The 20,303-nt window shown below is 39.9% G+C and overlaps 1 protein-coding gene across 1 annotated transcript in view; it reads left to right on the forward strand.

Annotated features, from left to right (window-relative positions):
* The first annotated feature begins 917 nt into the window (after positions 1-917).
* The window catches only part of Pah (phenylalanine hydroxylase), a 67,494-nt gene continuing 48,108 nt past the window's right edge, over positions 918-20,303 (forward strand). The window contains exons 1-2 of the mRNA XM_008832602.2: positions 918-1,165; positions 7,477-7,584. Coding sequence (XP_008830824.1) covers positions 1,106-1,165; positions 7,477-7,584 — 168 coding nt within the window. The 5' untranslated portion in view covers positions 918-1,105. The remainder of the gene's footprint in view (positions 1,166-7,476; positions 7,585-20,303) is intronic.

Consider the following 20,303-nt stretch of genomic DNA (forward strand, 5'->3'; position numbering starts at 1 on the left):
GCAACTCATATCTCACTTCGCTTTTCTCCTCTGGAAAATGGGGTTAATGGCATCTTTGTGTCTACCTGAAAAACCACTCCCCAAAGCCCACTGGCTCACTTCTAGCCTCTATTTGCCCCTCTTCCGAAGGCTTAGCCCTACCTGAACTTTATTATTTTTGTCTGACCACTAGAATGACACACTGCTGACAGGGAGGCAATGCCTTCTGTTTTGATTCCAGCTGTAGTCCCAGTGCTTAGAGCACCACCTGGCACCAATATAAACCCTCAGTACCAATCTGTTGTCATGTTTTGGGGGACATACTTTTAAGTGCTCTCTTCCATCTTTTGGACTGTTGACTACATGGCAAAGGCTGCACCAAATGTTTAACGTGTCACATCATCCTTCTTGTTCATGTCCCTGAAATGTCTTAGCAAAGTGGCTTTCCTGGCCTCTTTTTAGAGGTCTCAGCAGATATGTAAATAGCTCCAGAACCATGGCTGGGTTGCAACCCAGATGGCTTTTGCCCTTGAGCTGCTGTACTCAGTGTCACAGTGTCATCTGTGCATGGTTTTTTAAAGACAAGGTATGGCAAGGTGATTTGCTTGGTAGTTAATGAAGGAAAAGGTGGGGGATGGGGAGCATCTAATTAGGGTACAGACTCTATTTTTGTGCCAGCAGGGGATGATTATTACTGTAATTATTATCAGCAGGTTGCCCCCAGTTTCCTTCCAATTGCAGAGAATCCACACTCCAGCACCCCAGCAACGCCAAACTTGTCTAATCTCCAGGCCATAGGTGGCCCTGGCTCTCTGCCTTCTCTTTCCAGGGCAGGCTGCCAAGGATAGCCTACTGTGGCTGCCAAGCCCTCCCATTCTCTCCTTGGGGCGACCAAGGGCTATTGACCTGGAGCTGGACATAGGCTGCATTTGCTCATTCACTGCTGTGTCAGGACAATGCCCACTGGCGGTGTGACCCTGGCAGGCTGCAGCTGGAGGCACCCTTTGAAACCTCTCTTCTCCTGCCCTCCCTAAAGTCCAGGTTAAAACGCTCAGCCCCACGTGCTGAGCACAAACCTGGCTGAGCCTGCTCCAACCGCAAGAGACTTCAATCACTGGGAGCCAGCATGTCGGCTGTGTTCCTGGAGAACCGAGCCCTGGCCAGAAAGCTATCAGATTTTGGACAGGTGAGGCAGGTGGGCCTTTGCTGCTGGAAAAGAAGTTTGGTTTCTCAGCCATGAAAGAGGTCTGAGAAATATTGATATTTCCTAGTTTCCTAAGCCCACCAAGGAATCTAATTCATATTAAGATGATGAAAATGCCCGGGAAGTCAAGACTGTCTTCAACAGTGGCTTCCAAGAGGAAGTGTATCTGCCCATTGACGTTTCAAAGGAGGGATCAGGGATCTGACTGTCAGAGCTGTCACCAGCCATCTATGTGTCTTTGTATAACTCAGTTTTTGTCTTTGCTATATGCTTTCTCTTCTGTGCCCAGAAAGGCTGGTCCTAGGATGGGAGGCAGAGCTGTTTTGAACTCTTCTGAGATATTTGTACAGTTGAGCTGAGTATGGAAATGATAAGGTGTAAGAAAATATCTTCCTTTTATTTTTGGGAAAAGAGGTGGGATGGAGAGAATTTGGGGACTTACTCAGATCTGAGGAGGGGAAGTAAACAAAGAGGAAAATGAACAAGAGCTAGCCCCAAGCCTGAATGTGCCTGGGGGATAATGCTGGAGGTGGAGGGACTCTCTGCTTCAGGCTTTACAGACCTCTCTGGGTGAACAGTTGCAGAGCACATTCTTTATCTTGATTTATGTACTTGTCCCAGGTGGGAAATCATTCTGAGATTCAGATCTCAGAGATAATGTGAGTCTGTAGACACCTGCCATGTGCAGGACCAGGGAGAGCCATTGTCTATAGAGAGCTGGATGGTTCAGAACAGTAGAGGAGAGTGGATGCCAAAGTCAGCACACTTGGAGAGGCTGCAGAATCTGTAGTAGGCAGCACATCCTGGATTAGGGAAGACGCCCTTTGTGGAGAAAGTTTCCTCTGATGGTACTGAGGGACGCCTGGGTGTCAGAGATTCAATGTTGAAGAGATTTGGTAGATCGTAGATTGTTGCACAGATCCTGACTCCACCCTTTACTAGGCTTCTGTTCGCTGCCAGTAGAGCCCTTGCAACCATAAGAGGAGGTCAGGACAGTGATCTAGGGGTGGGGACTCAGGAGGAGAGGCTTAAAGCTTTATTTATAAAACACTTAGATGATTATGAATCTACAAATTGTTACTACCATGGCAGGGAAACTAGAAAAAAAAGAGGGTCCAACCACACCCTTGTACAACTTCAGCATCCAAAGCAGCATTTTCCTTTGAAAGATAATTTTAATTTTATTTATTAATTTTTTATTTAATAACCACAAGATTAGAAGAAGCATTTCATTACAGCTTTAACATACTCAATAATAATTTCCAGAGCAAGGATATATCTCTTTCAAAAGTGGCTGTAAAAGTTTTAGGTTCACAATTAAATTAATACAGTTACACAATATTGAACTCAGTGTAAACCCTGTAAGCCATAAAATTGAATGAGTTTTTAACCTTTAAAGAAGATCTCCATTTCATTTTAAAATATGTTGATTCTAACATTTTTAATGCTACTAACGCTTAGATGTTTGCACGTGTCTTATATCTCTATGTATCTGATTATTACTAGTCACAGTCAAAATCCTCATGTCTTAGGGTTAGGATGAGAAATAAAGGAAACATTGTCTATAAATCTCTTACTAAAACTCTTAGAAAATTTTAAACTTCCAATGGCAACTAGCCAAAAGTAGTTTGTTTGTTTAACAAAAATGTATCTTGAACAGCATCAGGAACGCCAAACAATAAGGTAGATGCTATGTCTGATATAGCTGCTTATGGGAAGTCAGCCACACATGCAGTCAAGACCAGAGTTCTCATCTTTGGGTACTTAGCCTATGTATTGGAAAGTCGATTGACTGGGGCCAGAAGATTGTTTAGTATCTGTAAAATTGAGGTGGGATGTTGGACTAGGTTAGTAGCTGGGATGCCTTCTAGCTCTGGTGGTTTGCAAAGGAGACAAGTTCACGTCTTCCTTTTACAACTGTTAAATTACATTTAATATTTTTTTGCCTGTGTGAGGAGGGGGGCATGGGCCACGAAGTGTATGTGGAAGTCAGAGGAGAATTTGAGAAAGTCAGTTCTCTCTGTATGCTATATTGTTCCCAGAGATTGAACTCAAGTTATCAGGCTTGGCAGCAAGTGCCTTCGCTTTTGAGTCATCTCACTGGCTCCAAATTTATGTCTTCTTAAAGCTACCAACCCAGATAAACAGCACACATTTGGCCTAATTATAATAAAAGGAAGATGACAAAAAGGATTCATCATTTGCTGAGTGTATATGATATGTCAAAACGTTACATAATAGGCCTATAGGAGAAGATTTCATTCACCCAACAGAATGAAAAGCACCTATTATGTGCTAGGCACACCAGTGTTCTTCCTCTATTAAAACCATTCCAGTACAGGAGATAAATGATAAAATAATTAAAATGAATACGTAATATAGCTTCATAGCAAGTGCTATGAAGAAAAATCAGAGTAACAGGATAAAAGGAAAGCTCCAAGATAACAAATATAAACAGGGAAGCCAGTGTTTAAATCGAATCTGATTCTAGCCACGTGCACATTGCATTGCAGCAGTTTCTTCCTGTGGGAGAATGCTGAAATACAGAGATACACTGTGTCTATGCTCCACTATACAGAGATACATGACCCAGGATGTTTGCATCTTGTTTTCAGTAGTTTCTAGTGTAGATGTACACAGGGGAATTATAACCACACCTCCTCTAGAAAACCCCCAGATCACCAAGATTGAAAGTTAATAGCCCTAGAATATCCTGACTGCAGTGCATTGCTTGTAACCTTGAAATGTACCTGTGTCCAAAGATAGCAGAATGCATTTGTCTTCAATGCACAGCTGAAGGTAATATACTGTATTTTCATTGTTGAATACATTGCTTAATGACCTGAGTTCTTCACTAAGTGGTTCCTAGTTCTTTTCTCCACTGTGCTCTTTCATAGATGGTTTCTGAGATACTTTCTCTAACTTTTACTTCTCATGTGTGTTTGGAAGTCAATTCACATGCCTATTAGAAATACATAAGCTATAACTTCTTTTGTTGTATAAAAATACACTATTAAATTTGTTCAAGGACTCACGATTGACTGGATGAATCTGGAATTCAGATCCACCGAGACCTATACCATTTCACACACTTCCCTAAGCTTCCTTTCAGGTAAACTTGTTTGGGCTTTGAAAAGAAGGAGCGATTATCTCAGGTGAGTTTGTCACTGGGAAGTAAAATAACAACACTGAGGTTACTGAACCCACGTTCTAGTCCGAGCTCAGCTACTCATTGGCTGAGCTCTCTAGAACTAGCCACTTAACTTTACTGAATCTATTTCTTTATTTGTGAAACACCAGCACCTACCTCATGGCTCTTATGAGCACTGAATGATCTGTTCCAGGTAAACCCTATAAATAGTGGTAGTTGCTGCCAAAGACAACAATGTGTATTAGCTGTGAAAGTGCCCAGTATGGTTCCTGTAAGTAGGGGTACCCACCCACCCAGGGGCATGCACTAATACTGAGAGTAACAACTATCAAAAGTATTTCCATATTATACAATAAATTTACTATAGTTGTATGGAAAGTTATAATTTAAGGACACAGATTATATATTGGTCAGTGGTTTTGAAATTCTCCATGATTAAAAATCACTGACAATGATTTTGAAAATGAAGGACACAGGCAAAGCCCTGTTAAGACAGGATCAATGTGGACCACTAAGAACCGGATTCATGTGATGGCAGTAGCAAACATAACAACAAAATGACCCAATAGTTTGAGTCACTGAAGATGACATTGGATTTGGCAATTGGCTAGACACACACAAGGCCGGGGTGGTGGAGGGCGTGATTGGGTTTCTGTTACAGGTGTTTACAATACTAAATTGCCCTAGTCAAAGGTGACATCTGTTGAGGTATATCAAGAATATCTCACTTCTCTTGGAGGTCAACAAGAGGAAGAAAATTGCCAAATGAGCTGAAAACAGGGAAGCCCTTTGTCATTTCAGGGAAACCGGAAAGGACTGAGGGCTCAGTGTTCTCTGGTAGCAAAAACAGACTGAAGCCAGACTCATCTGCACATGTCTGGCAGGTCTTAGAAGAGAGAGGGGCAGCAGTAAAATAGGCTGTGACTCATGGTCAATATGCAGAGATCCAATGACTCAGTTCAGACTCTATCGCCAATGCTAACTGGAATTATATGCCAGTTACTTAGCCATGAGTGTGTGTGGGTGTCGATCCTTGGGCATTATCCACCTTTCTTATTGAGGTAGGGTCTCTCACTGGTCTAGAACTTGTCAAGTAGGCAAGGCTGACTGGCTAGCAAGCCTCAGGGACTCACCTGTCACTGTCTCCCCAGTGTTGGGATTATAAGTATATGACTGAGCTATCTCCCTAGCCCCGATTACTCTGCCTCTCTAAGCCTGAATCTTGGCACCAGTGGAAGTGGAGACATAATAAACCCACCCCCTAGGTGGCTTTGGAAGTTAAACGAGATAATCCAAATCAAATGCTGAACATAAAATCTGGAACTTTAAAATCTCTTAATAAATAACACGTATGTTTTTACCGAAAGGTGATACTATAGTACAGATAGGGATACATAACAAACAGTACAGTCTTCTAATTAGTTTGAAACTTCCTACCATCCAACTTGCTGATAAATTTGGCTCTTCCTGCTTTATATAAGACGCTGGGGAGACATGAACTTCTGAAGTGAAAGAATTTTGTCCCAAGAGTCTCCCGTGCTCTCTCTAGTGCTTTGGGGACTTATTATTTTAAGTCCCTGGCCAGAATCTTCCCATCACTGTTTTCTGTTCTTGAGAAGGGGAAGCCTCCACAAATGCCATAAATGTTATTAACTTGCTTACAAGGGAGTAATTGTTCTGTGACTTTCTCCTTTTCAGGGGCATGCTATGTATTGGTGGGCACATAAAGAACACTTTGCACTATTTTAAAACTTAGGGAACTATTTAGCAAACTCTCCAATGCTAATTCCACTCATTTCCATGAGTGCTAAGTCTTTGACATTCTTTGCTGCCTCATTGATGGCATTCATCTTCTGAAAGGTCAGTGTACTTTTATATATTATTTTGAGTCTTTATCAGCAATTAGATATCTCAGATCCCAGCATATGGGGACAATTTGATGCTTCTTGAAATTTTTGCCAAAAACTGAGATCATTTGTGTATATGCAGTAATATTTACATCATTTTACAGTAGATTAATATTCTATTTAAACTTATATTTTCCTTTGCAACTTCTGAATATTATTTTGTCAGGGCTTAGTCTTAATATTCTTTTTATAGGTGAAGAAATGAAGTGATTTTCCCAAGACAGTGCAGGTGGTAAATGGCGAGAGAGAACTAAACCCAGGTCTTTGACCCAAAGCCTACAAATATTCTATTATTTTTATTGTTTTTCAAATTTGTCTCCCAATACTTTCCTAGGATTTTTTTGTACCATATTATATTATTTCTAAGAATCTCTTGGGGCTGGAGAGATGGCTCAGTGGTTAAGAACACCAACTATTCTTGCAGAAGACCTGGGTTTGAATCCCAGCACTTACATAGTGGCTAACAATTGTCTGTAACTCCAGTTCCAGGGGATCCAACAGCTTCTTCTGTTCTCCGCTGGCATTGCACGACATGGGTGCACTCACCTACATGCAGGCAATACATGTACACACATAAAATAAAAATAATAAATGAAATATTTTTTAAAAAAGAATCTCTTGGCTTGTTGTATGTGTATCTACTAATCAAAATTTTAGCTTTGTAAGGATGGGAACATTTTTAAGAATTTTACTTATTTATTTGTAATTTTATGTGTTTGAATGTTTTGCCTGCATGTACTCCTGTGCATGTAATGCCTGTTGAGGCCAGAAGAGGGTACTAGATCCCCTGCAACTGAAGTTACAGATGGTTGTTAGCCACCATGTGGGTACTGGGAACTGAACCCAGGTTCTCTACAAGAGCAGTCAGTACTCCTAAGCACTGAGCCATCTCTTTAGTCCCAAGATGGGAACACTTGCCTCAGATTTGTATCTCTCAAAGACATGAGAATAGTGCTTGGTGCTTGGTAGGTGCTAATTAAAAGTTGCTGAGGTTTTGCCACTGACTAGTGACACTGATGAATAATTTAAGCTTGAAATTGAAAGTTGACCCAGGAGTACCATTTATTATTGCATTGTCTTCAACTTATTTATTTTTGACTACCTTCCACATAGAATATACATTCAAAAGTTTAACGAGAAGGAAAAAAAATCATGCTTGACCCTTCCTTGGAGGTTTCAAGAGAATGAATCAATAAGCTGCAAAAATGTTTTTAACCAAGTGTTCTATTCTGCAGGAAACAAGCTATATTGAAGACAGCTCCAGTCAAAATGGTGCCGTGTCACTGATATTCTCACTCAGAGAAGAGGTTGGTGCGTTGGCCAAGGTCCTGCGCTTGTTTGAGGTATGTGCTCTGTTCCTGTGTGCATCAGACAATGACATAATCATAGCTTTGTTATCTTCTGGTTATATTCGAGGAAAAACAGAGGGTCTGGAATTAGAAGACTTGATTTCAACCCAGGTACTAACATGAACCAACTATGAAGCTTTGTTAAGTCATTCATCTCCCTGAACCTTAGTTTCTCCATTCATAATTCTTTGTTGGTAAGACCTGCCTTGCCACCAACACCATCAACTAGAATTTTGCATTAAGATCATGTGTTTTATAAGAGGCTTAAATGTGTGTCCAGTATGACCATATTTACTGGTTATACAAAACAAAATGAAAGAGCCATTAATTTAACTTTTATTCACTAAATTAATGATTCTATTCTAGGTATGAATGTAGGGTAATAAATAAGATATCATTCTTTTTTCCCCAAGAGATTAACCTCAAACTATGTTCTAGAAAACAGCTATTGTTCCACAATCCATGTGCTTGGGAAACTTGGGGGTGCACCATTTTATCGAATTTTTAAAATCTTATTTTTAAATAGAAATTTTTAAGTCCTATAAAATGATAATGTATGTTGGATTATTCTAAATGGGGTGTGTATGTACTATTTACCAAGCTTATTACTGCAAACTCTCAGTTTTAAGAATATTTATTAATGGTACATGGTAGTGCATGCCTTTAATCCCAGCACTAGAGCAGCAGACACAAGCAGATCTCTATGAGACTAAGGTCAACCTGGTCTTCACAGCAAGTTCCAGACCATCTAGGAGATCCTGTTTTCAATAAAACAAAATAAAACAAAGCAAAAAAAAAAAAGCTGACTTAACCTTCTGTAGGCATGATGTCGATTCTTCCAGAGTGCCTTGTTAATGGTTCTAGCTGGAAGTGTTCTACTGGAGAAGCATTTCTTTGTGCATATTCATAAACTCAGCCAGTGCCTCAAGGCTCTGCTGGGTATGATGGGCGATGAAATCAATAATGTTCTCAGTGTTGGGGAGGGACAAGGGGGTATACAGAAGTTATAAGAAAGAAAGGCTGCCCCCTTCAGGATCCAGGAGAAACTCAGGGTAGCTGTAGAATGGAGGCAGGGCCTGAAAGGTCTCTCACTGATGACAGCTTTACAGACACAATCTCATTCTATCTGATGAGATAGAAAGGGTAAAGGATACTTTTCTCTCCCTATATTGAACCCAGGCATTCTGATTCTAGAAAACGTATTCTTGACTGTGCTCTTTGGTATCTCCCATGATAAGACTGACCTTATTTGTGGGGATGAGTGTAACACAGAAGTGTGGTTCAAAAGACAAGAAACAAGGGACTGGAGAGGTGGCTCAGTGGTTAAGAGCACTGACTGCTCTTGCAGAGGACATGGGTTCAATTCCCAGCACCCACATGGTAGTTAATAACTGTTCATCACTTCAGTTTCAGGGGAATCCAACACCTTCTTCTGACTTTCATGGGCATTGCACAACACAGGTTCCCTTGCACACATGCAGGAAATACAATCATATACTAAAATAAAAGTAATAAATAAAATATTTTTTTAAAAGACGACAGTGCAGTTAAAAGAACTAAAATATAAAGCTTCCCTTTTCTTCTGCATTCTCTCTCTTGTCTAGTTATGGTGGGATTTTAAAATCAGCTATTTAGTTGTTATTCCATTACTTAGGCAATGTGGCCTTTAGCTCCTGGGCTGAAAGTCACATTTCTGTTGATGATCAAGTTCACCTGTCCTTCCTACAAGACAACTGTACCACCCTACAGTGACAGGTGACCCTGTAGTAGAGTACAACCTTTCTCTAGAGTGGCTAGAGAAACGAGAGGCTCATGTGGGTCCCCCCAGAGTCTGCAGGCTATAGAGGGGAGGTGGTAGAAGGATAACCTGGGCCTTCCCAACAACAGCCTTATCTACCTGGTCATGACTCTGGGAAGAAGGTAGCAGTGGTGGTGAGGTTAGGCCAGGGAGGGCAAGGTTTGAGGGGAGACACAGTGTCATGGAGCTGGGACCAAATTTTTTAGCTGCCACACTAAGGTGGGGAGGAAGCACAAGTGGGATTACTCAAGAGCTAAGGATAACAGGACATGCTTCATTAGCCTGTCGGCCTTGAAATTCAAAGATACGTTATTAAGAATTTCAAGAGGGCTACGAAGAGCCTTAAACCTCAAATGTGAGCCCCTATGGAACTCTATGGGCTGTACACCTAGGGAACTAGCCTCGCCTCAGGCCTCATACACCAGGCTTTCCTTGACCAAATCCCTATCTTCTCTGTGTTACCAAAGTAATTCAAAAGTGGCTGAACATATTTGCCATGTTGCCAGTTCTGTCTGGTCCCCAGGGTGACTTCATTAAAAAGATGTTTTTTCAGTCATCTTTATATCCTTAGCAGACTGAGAAACTTACATATACTAATTGTTCAAATTGAGTATCAACACAAAAAATTAGAATCTTTTAACACTTTTATTCTGGATTTAAGAAGGGATATTTTGGAGCCAATTAACTTTTACCTTAAGTTCTCCAAAAATTAAAGCTACTGTTGAGTACATAAGTAGAGATAGATCCCTCATGTTGAAGAACACAAATAACTTAAGCAGATTCTTTATCCTCAAAAAGGGAGATGGAAACTCCTACTTCTAAAGTACACTCTGACAATCATCACTTCCTTCCAAAGACCATGGTCAAAAATGAAGCGCCTTGCCTCTCAAGGCTCAAGGATCATTGCAGAAGAGGGGACAGAAAGATTGTAAGAGCCATAGGCAGTGGATGACCACAGAAAACAGAGTTTTCCAGATAGATGGGCAGTTACTCATAGGAACGCACAGCAATGGCGACAGCATGGACGGGTTCCATATAAGCTCAAGGCAGACAAAATTCCAGCATAGATGTGAGGAAGTAGCTAAGAAAACCCAACCCTACCTGAGGAATTGCTGGGAGCCATCAACTGAAGGCTGCTAGGAGTGGGAGAGTCAGTCCTAGTTAAAGGTGAGACTCTTGATAGGTTAGCCAGGCTCCAGTGGATGGACCCACACTGAAGGTATTTGAGGACACACATTTGACTCTGTAGGATATATACATATCTATTAGAGTACATGAAATTGGGCAGGAGTTTAGTAAGGTGTGGTGCAGATAAGGAAGGGGATCCAAATAGGATCAAAATATATTGCATGAAGTTTGCAAAAACCCAATAAAAATGAAATAGCTTTAAAACAAACTTTTCCTTTAAAAGTCCCAGCATTATCAATGGTCAGGCCCATAGTCTTTACCCTTGTCATAATGTGATGAAAACAGCACTTTACTTTCGGGCTTTCCCTCCCCCAAATTTATGACCCCAATCTAACCATGAGAAAAACTTCAGTTGAAATTCAACCAAAAGACATTGCACAAAAGTCCTGGGGAGTTGCCTTTACAAATGTCAAGGCCATCAAAACAAAGGCTGCCTGGGAAATTGACCCAACCAGGAAGTACCCAAAGAGATAAGACCCAGGGTAATACAGTATCATGTGTGAGAGTTCAGAGAGATGTATTAGTTAATTTTCTCATTTCTGTGACTAAGTATCTATCAAGGAGCAAGATAAAGAAGGAAGGGTTTATTACAGCTCACAGTTTGGGGGAATACAGTCAGTCTTCGTGGGGAGCCCATTGGATGGTGCTGCTCACATTTAGGGTGAGTCTTCCCAGCTCTAGTAAATCTCTCTAGAAATATCCTCACAAACACACCCAGAGCTTTGTCTCCTTGCTGATTCCAAACCTGATCAAGTTGTCAGTAAAGATTAAACTGGACAAATAACATTAGATACAAATCAATAAAACTCCTGTAATGTATGACCAAGTGGAGGTATCAGACCCAGAGCTCTGCATGTGCCACACAAATGTTCTAATACTTCGGCCCCATTAATCAGGGTGTTTTTTTTTGTATATCTGAAATTGCCCTAGAAAATGAAGTGTATTTAAAACTTAAAAACCTGTCTTCTGAAGTGCTGATGGTAGCGGGGGTGGACAGATACCTGAGGGGGAGTGAGAAGAGTGGAAAAGAAAGTGCTTTCTGATGGACAAACTACCCCTGAAAAAGGATGTTTATATAAACACTCCTGTGTACCTACTTAGCCTTTGTAGTAGGGCATCACATGTTCTCCTTAAGTAGTTGCCCTTCAGCCTAAGTCAGAGTTAATGGATTAAATAATAGTAAATGAAGAAGATGGTTACAACCTAATAAATAAACCACAAGTAACAAATTAGTAGAACTGGACAGAGTATACCGTGTGTGTGTGTGTGTGTGTGTGTGTGTGTGTGTGTGTGTGTACTCAACAAGGGATTACTTTATCAGTTTTACAGAGGAAGATACAGAGCTCAATGTGTTGAGTGGTAGGTAAAGCGTTGTAGTATGTGTTGTTTTTTTCCCCAAACATATTCAGCAGATACTGTGTAGGTGCTCCATGCCAGCATATCTTTTATAACCTTATTAACAGTTTGGCAAAACTCATAGTTAAATTATAGTCATTCACAGTCCTGAGTTAAGGGAGGAAACAAATTCTTATATTTTGGCAGCACACATATAAACCAGGTATATCAAGTTCTTGATTTGATCCTCTTGAAAATCGGGGGTGAAAATTGTGTTCTTGCTTTATAGATGAGGGAACCGAGTCTCCAAGAGGCTATCTCACTCAAAATCACATAGGAAAGGTCACACAGGGAATGTGCAGTGGAGGACTCTCAAGTCTATGATCTCTCCATCACACCCACACTTCTGTCAAATATGGCTGCCTCTGCCTTTCCAAATCACCTCCAGAATTGGTACAAAGCTCCTACACTCCCCATTTTCCTATTATTATGTGGGTATGTATAAAGTATGTTTGCAAAGAGCTATTCTTTCAAATAGAATAAATGCGTCAAAGTCCAAGAAAACTAACTACTCATATTTCCTCTATTAGTTACTAGTTACTATTCACATCTTGACACACTCACTTTTATTTTTTCATGTATGTTTACAGAAATTATACACTGACAACTTGCTTCTTAAAATACTGAACATGAAAGATAAAGCTACAGTCCCTTTCAGCTCTTCCATCTGTCCTGATGATCCAAACATCTTCTGAGTTTAGTATATTATTCTGAGCTTAGTACAGTTCCTTGCAGTACTTAAAAACACCCTGTTGATGCTGACATGTGTCAGGCTGCCCTCCTTGCTCTGCAACCTCTTTGAGTGGGCTCAGTAGAGTGGTCAAGGCCATGGACTCAGGACTCAGGACTATGGCTCTGAGACAATCTCATACTTTATGTTTCAGCTCCCCATCTGTAAAATGGACATAATAGTATCTTCTTTACAGGTAGTTTTGAAACCTTAGCTACATGCACTAGACTAAAATAATGCTTATAAAAGCCTCAGAATAGCTGTAAGAATTACTACATATGATTTTCCTGAATGTAATGGTCTGATTATACACATACGGAGCTATGGACTAAACTCATAAGTTAACTTCAGAACCATAGTTCTTAATAGTTAGAACCATGGATCATTTATCAGCTTTAGTTTTGCATCCACTGTGTTTACAATTTAGTCACAGAAAATGCTGCAGGGCTCATTTTGTTCATTTATTCCTTTATTGTGGCATGCAATATGCTAATATTTATTGAGAGCAGACACCTTGAAATGACTTGTTAGTTTCAGGGCTTTTAACCCCCAATATGAGGCCGTTTTCCAAATCTTCCCTAACAAATTGTTCTCCCATTCATTCAGTGCAGAAATATTCATTTCTTCATACTGTTAATATTTATGCTTAGTGTTGATTTTAATCTTAGATACTATAATGAGTTACACAGGTAATTTATTGTTTTAAATTTTATTTTTTATTACTAAATGAGAAAGTATCTTTTCTTATTTCACGATATTAGAAGTTTTTTTTCCCCTTGGAAACTGTGAAATGTCCTTGTAGATTGTCATTTTTACTTTTGCAAATTTGTCCTTTACTTAATGATTTTTGACATTGGCTGTAAACTGACTTGTTATATGCTATGATACTTTCTCCTAATTCCTTTCATATTAATTGGGCTTTATGGTATTATTTATCATGACTGAGATGTTCCATCTTTATGAAATCAGTATTCCAGTCTTTTCTCGCATGGGTTTCAGATTTATTTTTCTTGACTTTTGAATATTTGCTGATGACTGAAGCCTTCAGGAATGAGAACCACTCTTCTAAGCTCTTGACAAGGAAGGATTATTGCAGTGCACCAGGGGCTGTGTTTGTTGCTTTGCAGGAAAATACTCAGTGTGATACTGAGGAGAGCAGTGACAACCATGGGAAGGTAAGGCTCCGAGAGTTCAGAAGCTGAAGATGGGTACTTAGTGTAGAGAATTTCAGAAAATGACCTCTCAATGTATGATTCAAAAGCCCTCCAGCTTATAATTTATTTATTTATTTATTTATTTATTTATTTATTTAGGCAGAATCTCACTCTGTAGCCCTGGCTAGCCTGGAACTTGCTACGTAGACCAGGCTGGTCTCAAACTCGCAGAAATCTACCTGCCTCTGTCTTCAGAGTGCTGGAATTGATTAAAGGCTTACACTACCTTAAAAATTATCTATTATTTTTATTTTATGTGTATGCATGTATTGCTGCATGTAAGTAAGTGAACCCATGTTGTGCAATGCCCACGGAGATCAGAAGAGTCTGTCGGATCCCCTGGGACTGGAGTTACAGACAGTTGTTAGCTGCCATGTGGATGCTGGGATTCGAATTCAGGTCTTCTGCAAGAACAATCAGTGTTCTTAACCGCTGAGCCATCTCTCCAGCCTCCAGGCCTATATATTTTAAAACCAGGGAACTTATACCAATTGTTTTCAAGAAAGCTGACAACCATAATTATTTTGCATATTTCTTTTAAAAAGAATGAATTTTAAAATGGACACATGGAAGGAGGCATCGAGAATATGCTGGAATCTGAGAACCTATAAATTTAAGAAAGATGTTAAAAGGCAAGGAAGAGTCAAAAACCTTGATATAAAGCATAGTTTAAATATAGAATGAATTACTTACACTGCTTGTGAACACTTGAACAGCAAATGCTGTGATCAGGAGTTGGAGTGGAGCCGTTAACAGAAACAAAGTAGCTTGGCAGAATCAGGGGAAGGAATGCTGAACCGTGGTGCATTTTGGGCTTGTATCTTTTCTTTTGTCTTTGTGAATCAAATAGGACAGTACTAATACAACCCCTACACTGCATTTTGATAAAATTTCTGGACATAAAAAATGAAATCAAAAGGAGTAAATGGCAAAGTAAATTAAAAAATCTAAATTATACAATGAAGCAGTGATATATATATATATCCTACAAAATCCTGTATTGTTAGACATGAATTCCAAGAAGCCATTCTCTATCTAGATTTTGGAAAGGCATAATGTATACAAACACATTAAGGACTGGGAAGCCTGCAGTGGAAAACCTACTCAATATTATCACACTCAGAATTTCCTCAACACATTTGATCATGGGACCTCGTTTAGGGAAGACTTGATATCATCTTCTGGTATTAATATTCTGCTAACTTAAGTTGGCTTAGGTTTTGAGCTCCAAACTATCAGTAATAGTCAATGTTGTATGAGAGACTTCTTTTGGGGAGACACAACACACACACAGATCTACTCACCCCAGAAAGGGAATTCATGACAGACCAAAGTAATGATTACACCAAAGTCCAAGTTGGTGAACCAATGAGTTTTTATTGAGGTTACCAACAGGAGTATGGGTAAAGGGTTACCCACAGGAGCATAGGTGGCTCAAAAAAGCAGTTGCATCACTGCAAAGCCCACCCCAACACCAGTGATGGCTCATTAAAGCTGCAGTCCTGGAGCTCTCTGTACAACCTGCATGCACCTTGATAGGGCCAAGAACCCTTCTCTCTTCATGTTCTTTTATTTACAAACCAATTACTGTCTTTGGAGTATCTACTGTTTGCAGGCTCTGTATAGATGATGGGGACACTGAAACAGGTTAGGCAGCTTTCCTCTGTGCCTGCAGAACTTACTCTATGTCAGCAGGGAGCTACAGTGGAACATTGATGCTACTTTGTTTATGATTATTGTTGTTACTTACTTTAAAAAATATTTTATATGCTATTTTATTTTTATGTGTATGAGTGTATTACCTGCATATATGTAAGTGCACCTGTATCGTGAAATGCCCATGGAGGTCAGAAGAAGGTATTGGATCCCCTGGAACTGGAGTTGCAGATAGTTGTTAGCTGCCATGTGGTCCTGGGATTCGAACTCTGGTCTTCTGCAAGAACAGCCAGTGCTCCTAACTGCCGAGCCATCTCTCCAGCCTGTTGCTTGCTTTTTAAACATTTCATTGAGTGATTGTGCTGTGATCCATTTAATCAATCCCCTGCTGAGGGTGTTTAGTTAACTTTGGAATTTCGTGGACTTCATGATTTTTCCCCCATAAATTAGATTTACAGTATTATAAAAACAGAGCTATGTATAAATTGTTATACATGGTTATTGCCAAAGTAGGGAGCTTCTTGATGGTAGTGGCTATTTCAAGGGGCGGCCTCTGGATGATTAGTTCCCTAAGCCACAGTTTGCCTTCTAACATGTCTTCCACTCTGTGCACACATCCCTTTCTTCTTCTCCTTGCCCACCTTCTCAAACTATTACACAATAAATGTACCAGAGGTGTGCTCGTTCCCAGTTCTTGGTTTTACTGTATTCGCTGCTCTATACAGTGCAGACCTTGCTTGTCTCTTCTGATGTTTCAACATAGGTAAATAGCAGGCAGAGCTTACACATTCTCTTTCTTCTCTAGCCAAGAAACATGACATTGCTCTTTGCTTTGTTTAGGAACTGACCTCTGTTTGCTAGGGAAGTTTCAGAGCTCCTACTTTCCCTTTGACCTTCCCTTTTCCAGGATCTCTCTCTTCTACTTAGGGCCCTCATGTGGCCTTATTTGGATAGCAGATGTTGGATAGCAGTCTCTTCTCTGCAGGTTAATCTTGTGACTAATGGTAGCACATTCTGGGATCTTGGGGATCACGGGGAAGAATTAGCAGAAAGAGATAATGAAGATAATGATAAAAGTTGATACTTTTTGGAGTGCTTGCTGTATCCCTGGAAGGTAAGGCCAATGACTCCACAATGGCAAAATATGACCTCCCTCCCCTGTCCTTCACAGCAAAGCATTTTCATCTCTGATTTTATCTGTTCATCTTTCTTACTCTCCTCAAAAGACTAAGGAAGTCACATAAAAGAGTTCTGCCAGGCTTGGTGGTACACACCTTTACTCCTAGCACTCCAGAGGTAGAGGCAGGTGAATCTCTATGAGACTGAGGCCAGTCTGGTATACACAGAGAGTTCCAGGCCAACAGGGACTACAAGGGGATCCTGTCTCAAACAACAACAACCACCACAGTAAGAACAACAAACTCAATGTAGAATGTGATACTCATAGAAAAAAACTATCACTGTTGTAAATGACATGTTCTCCTCGGTTTTACACCGTTTGTAATCTGAGCAAACATCTTTTCAACCACAAGGTGAGTGAATTTCATTTTTAGGAATTTTAGAGTATTTTAAGTTATTGTATTAGCAGGACACTTCTTGTTCATTTAAATATTGGAGTTACTCCTTGCATTTGTATAAGTGTACAAACTATGCTCTGATTTCCTCCTTAATGAACAGCTACACTAGTGAAATCAGACTTGCTGAGAAGCACACGGTTATGAAATATTTAAATTTAAGGACAAACAAGCCGATGACTCTCTCTCTCTCTCTCTCTCTCTCTCTCTCTCTCTCTCTGTGTGTGTGTGTATGTGTGTGTGTGTGATTAAAAACAATAAGAACTAAAGCATTACCATATAAAGACATTGAAGTTGAGAGAATCTATAGTAAATAACCCTTAATTTTGCATCTTTATGACATTTGCAAAGCAGGGTCACAGGTTTTAGCATGAATGTAGAAATAGGATTTTGACTTGTCAGGCAAGTTTCTCTGCTTGCTAACTGGCTAATGGTAGGAAGTTTACAATTTTTCTTGTTTTAAATTTTTGAATTAGTTTGTGAGAATTTCATACAGTGGATTTTGATCGTATCCACCTTTACAACTCCTCCCAAGTCCACCTCTCCGTCCATACCCATCCAATTTTGTGTCTTTTTCTTTTTCTTTTACTTTTTCTTTTTCTCCTCCTCCTCCCCCCACTAGACAACCATTAACTTTGTGATAATCTCATCTGAAAGCTGTGAATGACAGTTCCCAGAATAGCTGGGACTGCAGCCTCCTCCTCCTCCTCCTCCTCCTCCTCTTCTTCTTTGTGCTGCCCACATACTCTCAAGTGTGTGACTATCCCCTGGATCATTGTCAGCTTACTGGGGCCAACCTCTTAAAGGAAACGGACTCTCCCTCTCTCAGCAGCCAGCCATTGCTGATAGTTCCTCAGCTAGGGGCATAATGTTTGCCTGCCTCCTCTCTTTGTGTTGGGATTTTTCCTGGCTTTATGTCAGAGGTTTAGTGTGTTATCAGAGTCTAACAAGTGCTGTTGCTGACTAACACTTATTTTTTCAATTTCTGTTTCTGAACCAATTTAAAGTATCCTGAGTCTATAAGAAAACTGACATGTCGATATCATAAATGAGCCCATACCCCAAATGTCTTTCATTTCTCCCAAACACACAGTCTGGAGGTAAGTGAGACTGTTGAGCTATTTGGCATGTTAAAATCAGTATTGTTTTAGTGAATGGATTTGGAGAAATCGTACAACTAGCCTTGTGCTTGTTTATGTTGTGATGACTGTTCACTTGATACTCAAGATGTCAAAAAAAAAAAAACAAAAAAAACCCCAAAACAAAAAACAAAAACCCAATGAGGTCCTTGGTACTTGGTTCTGATATTTAGGAACTCTTTGGAAAAATGGAGGAATGCCTCACACTAAGGCAGTGACAAGGAACAAGTTGCTTTTGCCTGAACTCACACTGTAGGTACACTCCTTAAAAACATGAAGATTGGGCACACTTGCTCCCTCTTACATTCTTTCAGAGCATTAAAAATGTGTTTGTGTGAAGATATTTAAGAATATACAAGAATAATATTAATTTGAGAATAATTATATGCAACAGTGTTAATATCAATATATAAACAATTATTACTGATCTGGAAAATTAGCTTTATAATGGAAAAATGGTACAAATGATAATTCATAAAAAAGAAAAACAAAGGACCAACAAACACAGAGAAGATGCTTAATCTTAGCAGCAATTAAGCAAAGTTGAATAATGAGTTGTGCACTATTCTTATCTATCAGGTAAAAAGTACTAAACATTCTGATAGTTGATGCAGGTGAAGAACATAAGTTCTTTCACAGAATGGCGAGGATAACCTTTCCGAAGGACAATGGGATAATGCACACACAGAAATTTAAAAGGAAAATACTTTCCAGTTTATCAGTCGGTGTATACGCTGGGCAATCAGCTAGGGAAGCAGAGAAGAGTGAGTGGATAACACTATTATTTGTTCCTAGTGGCAAGAAAATATGAGGCAACTCACATGCTCATTACTAGAATAATACCTGCAGAAATCAAAGCACATCCAGATGACAGATTCAGATGTTGAGAAGTGGCATAATAGTGGGCTGGCAAGATGAATCAGCCAGTGAACATGTTTGTTGCTAAGCCTGATGTCCTGAGTGCAGTCCCTGGAGTCCACATGATGGAAGGAGAGAAAAGACTCTCACAAACTGGCCTTTGGTCTCCACACATGTGATATGATGCCCATGCATGCATGTGTGTGTGTGTGTGTGTGTGTGTGTGTGTGTGTGTGCGCGCGCGTGCACACACACTGAGGGAGAGAGAGAGAGAAAGGGGGGGAGAGGAGTGACTAGATAAATAATGTGGCAGGAAAGAACTGACTCCAGAGGGTTGTCCTCTGACTCTTACACACATTTGCACACATGTACCCATATGTGCACACATACATACCAAAATAAATAAATACAAATTTAATAAACGATGTAATAGGTAGGGGTGTTAGGGGTGGATAATGTGAAACTATAAGTATCTTCTTCATCTTGTGTCACTGTAGTACCTAGATTCTCTCATAATATTCAATTTCAAGAGGAAACTCCAAGGAGATATGAGAGTTTTATAGGTGTCGTGTTCTTTCTCATGGTTTTCTGAAATTTTCTCTCAGCCACATAGTAAATCAAATCTGAAGATGAAATGGTGTACAATGGCCCTTTTCCATTTTGTTACCCACACATTCTTCTCATATCACTTGATAACTTTGGCCTTTTGAGGAACTCACGAAAAAATACCAGAATACCACCCTTTCTTGCCACCTACAGTCTCTCCACCATAGTTTCCACAACTATTACAGGCAACTGTAAGTTTAGAAGTGGCTTCTTGGCAGGACTTGATGCATCTGTATGATTCTATGAGATTTAGCCTCAATATGGGAATCAGACTGATCATGCTAAGACAGTGAGATCAGATTATCTGTCCAATCAAAATCTTGTAAAGAACCCTATTTCTTTCAGAATCAAAACTATATTCCTTAAAATAATTTGCATAACTGGCCTTCATTCTTGTGATTATTCTGACTTTGTATTTCTTCTTTCATTCCTGTTTTGACCATCCTGGCCTCATAGGTATCCCTCCAACAGGCCAAGCGCACTGCCACTTCATGTCCATCAGCTCCTTTGGGATTGTGCCTAAGATTTGTCTTTTCAAGGAGGCTGTGATGACCA

This window comes from Nannospalax galili, unplaced genomic scaffold, assembly GCF_000622305.1.
Source record: "Nannospalax galili isolate Female #2095 unplaced genomic scaffold, S.galili_v1.0 scaffold415, whole genome shotgun sequence".
Lineage (NCBI taxonomy): Eukaryota > Metazoa > Chordata > Mammalia > Rodentia > Spalacidae > Nannospalax > Nannospalax galili.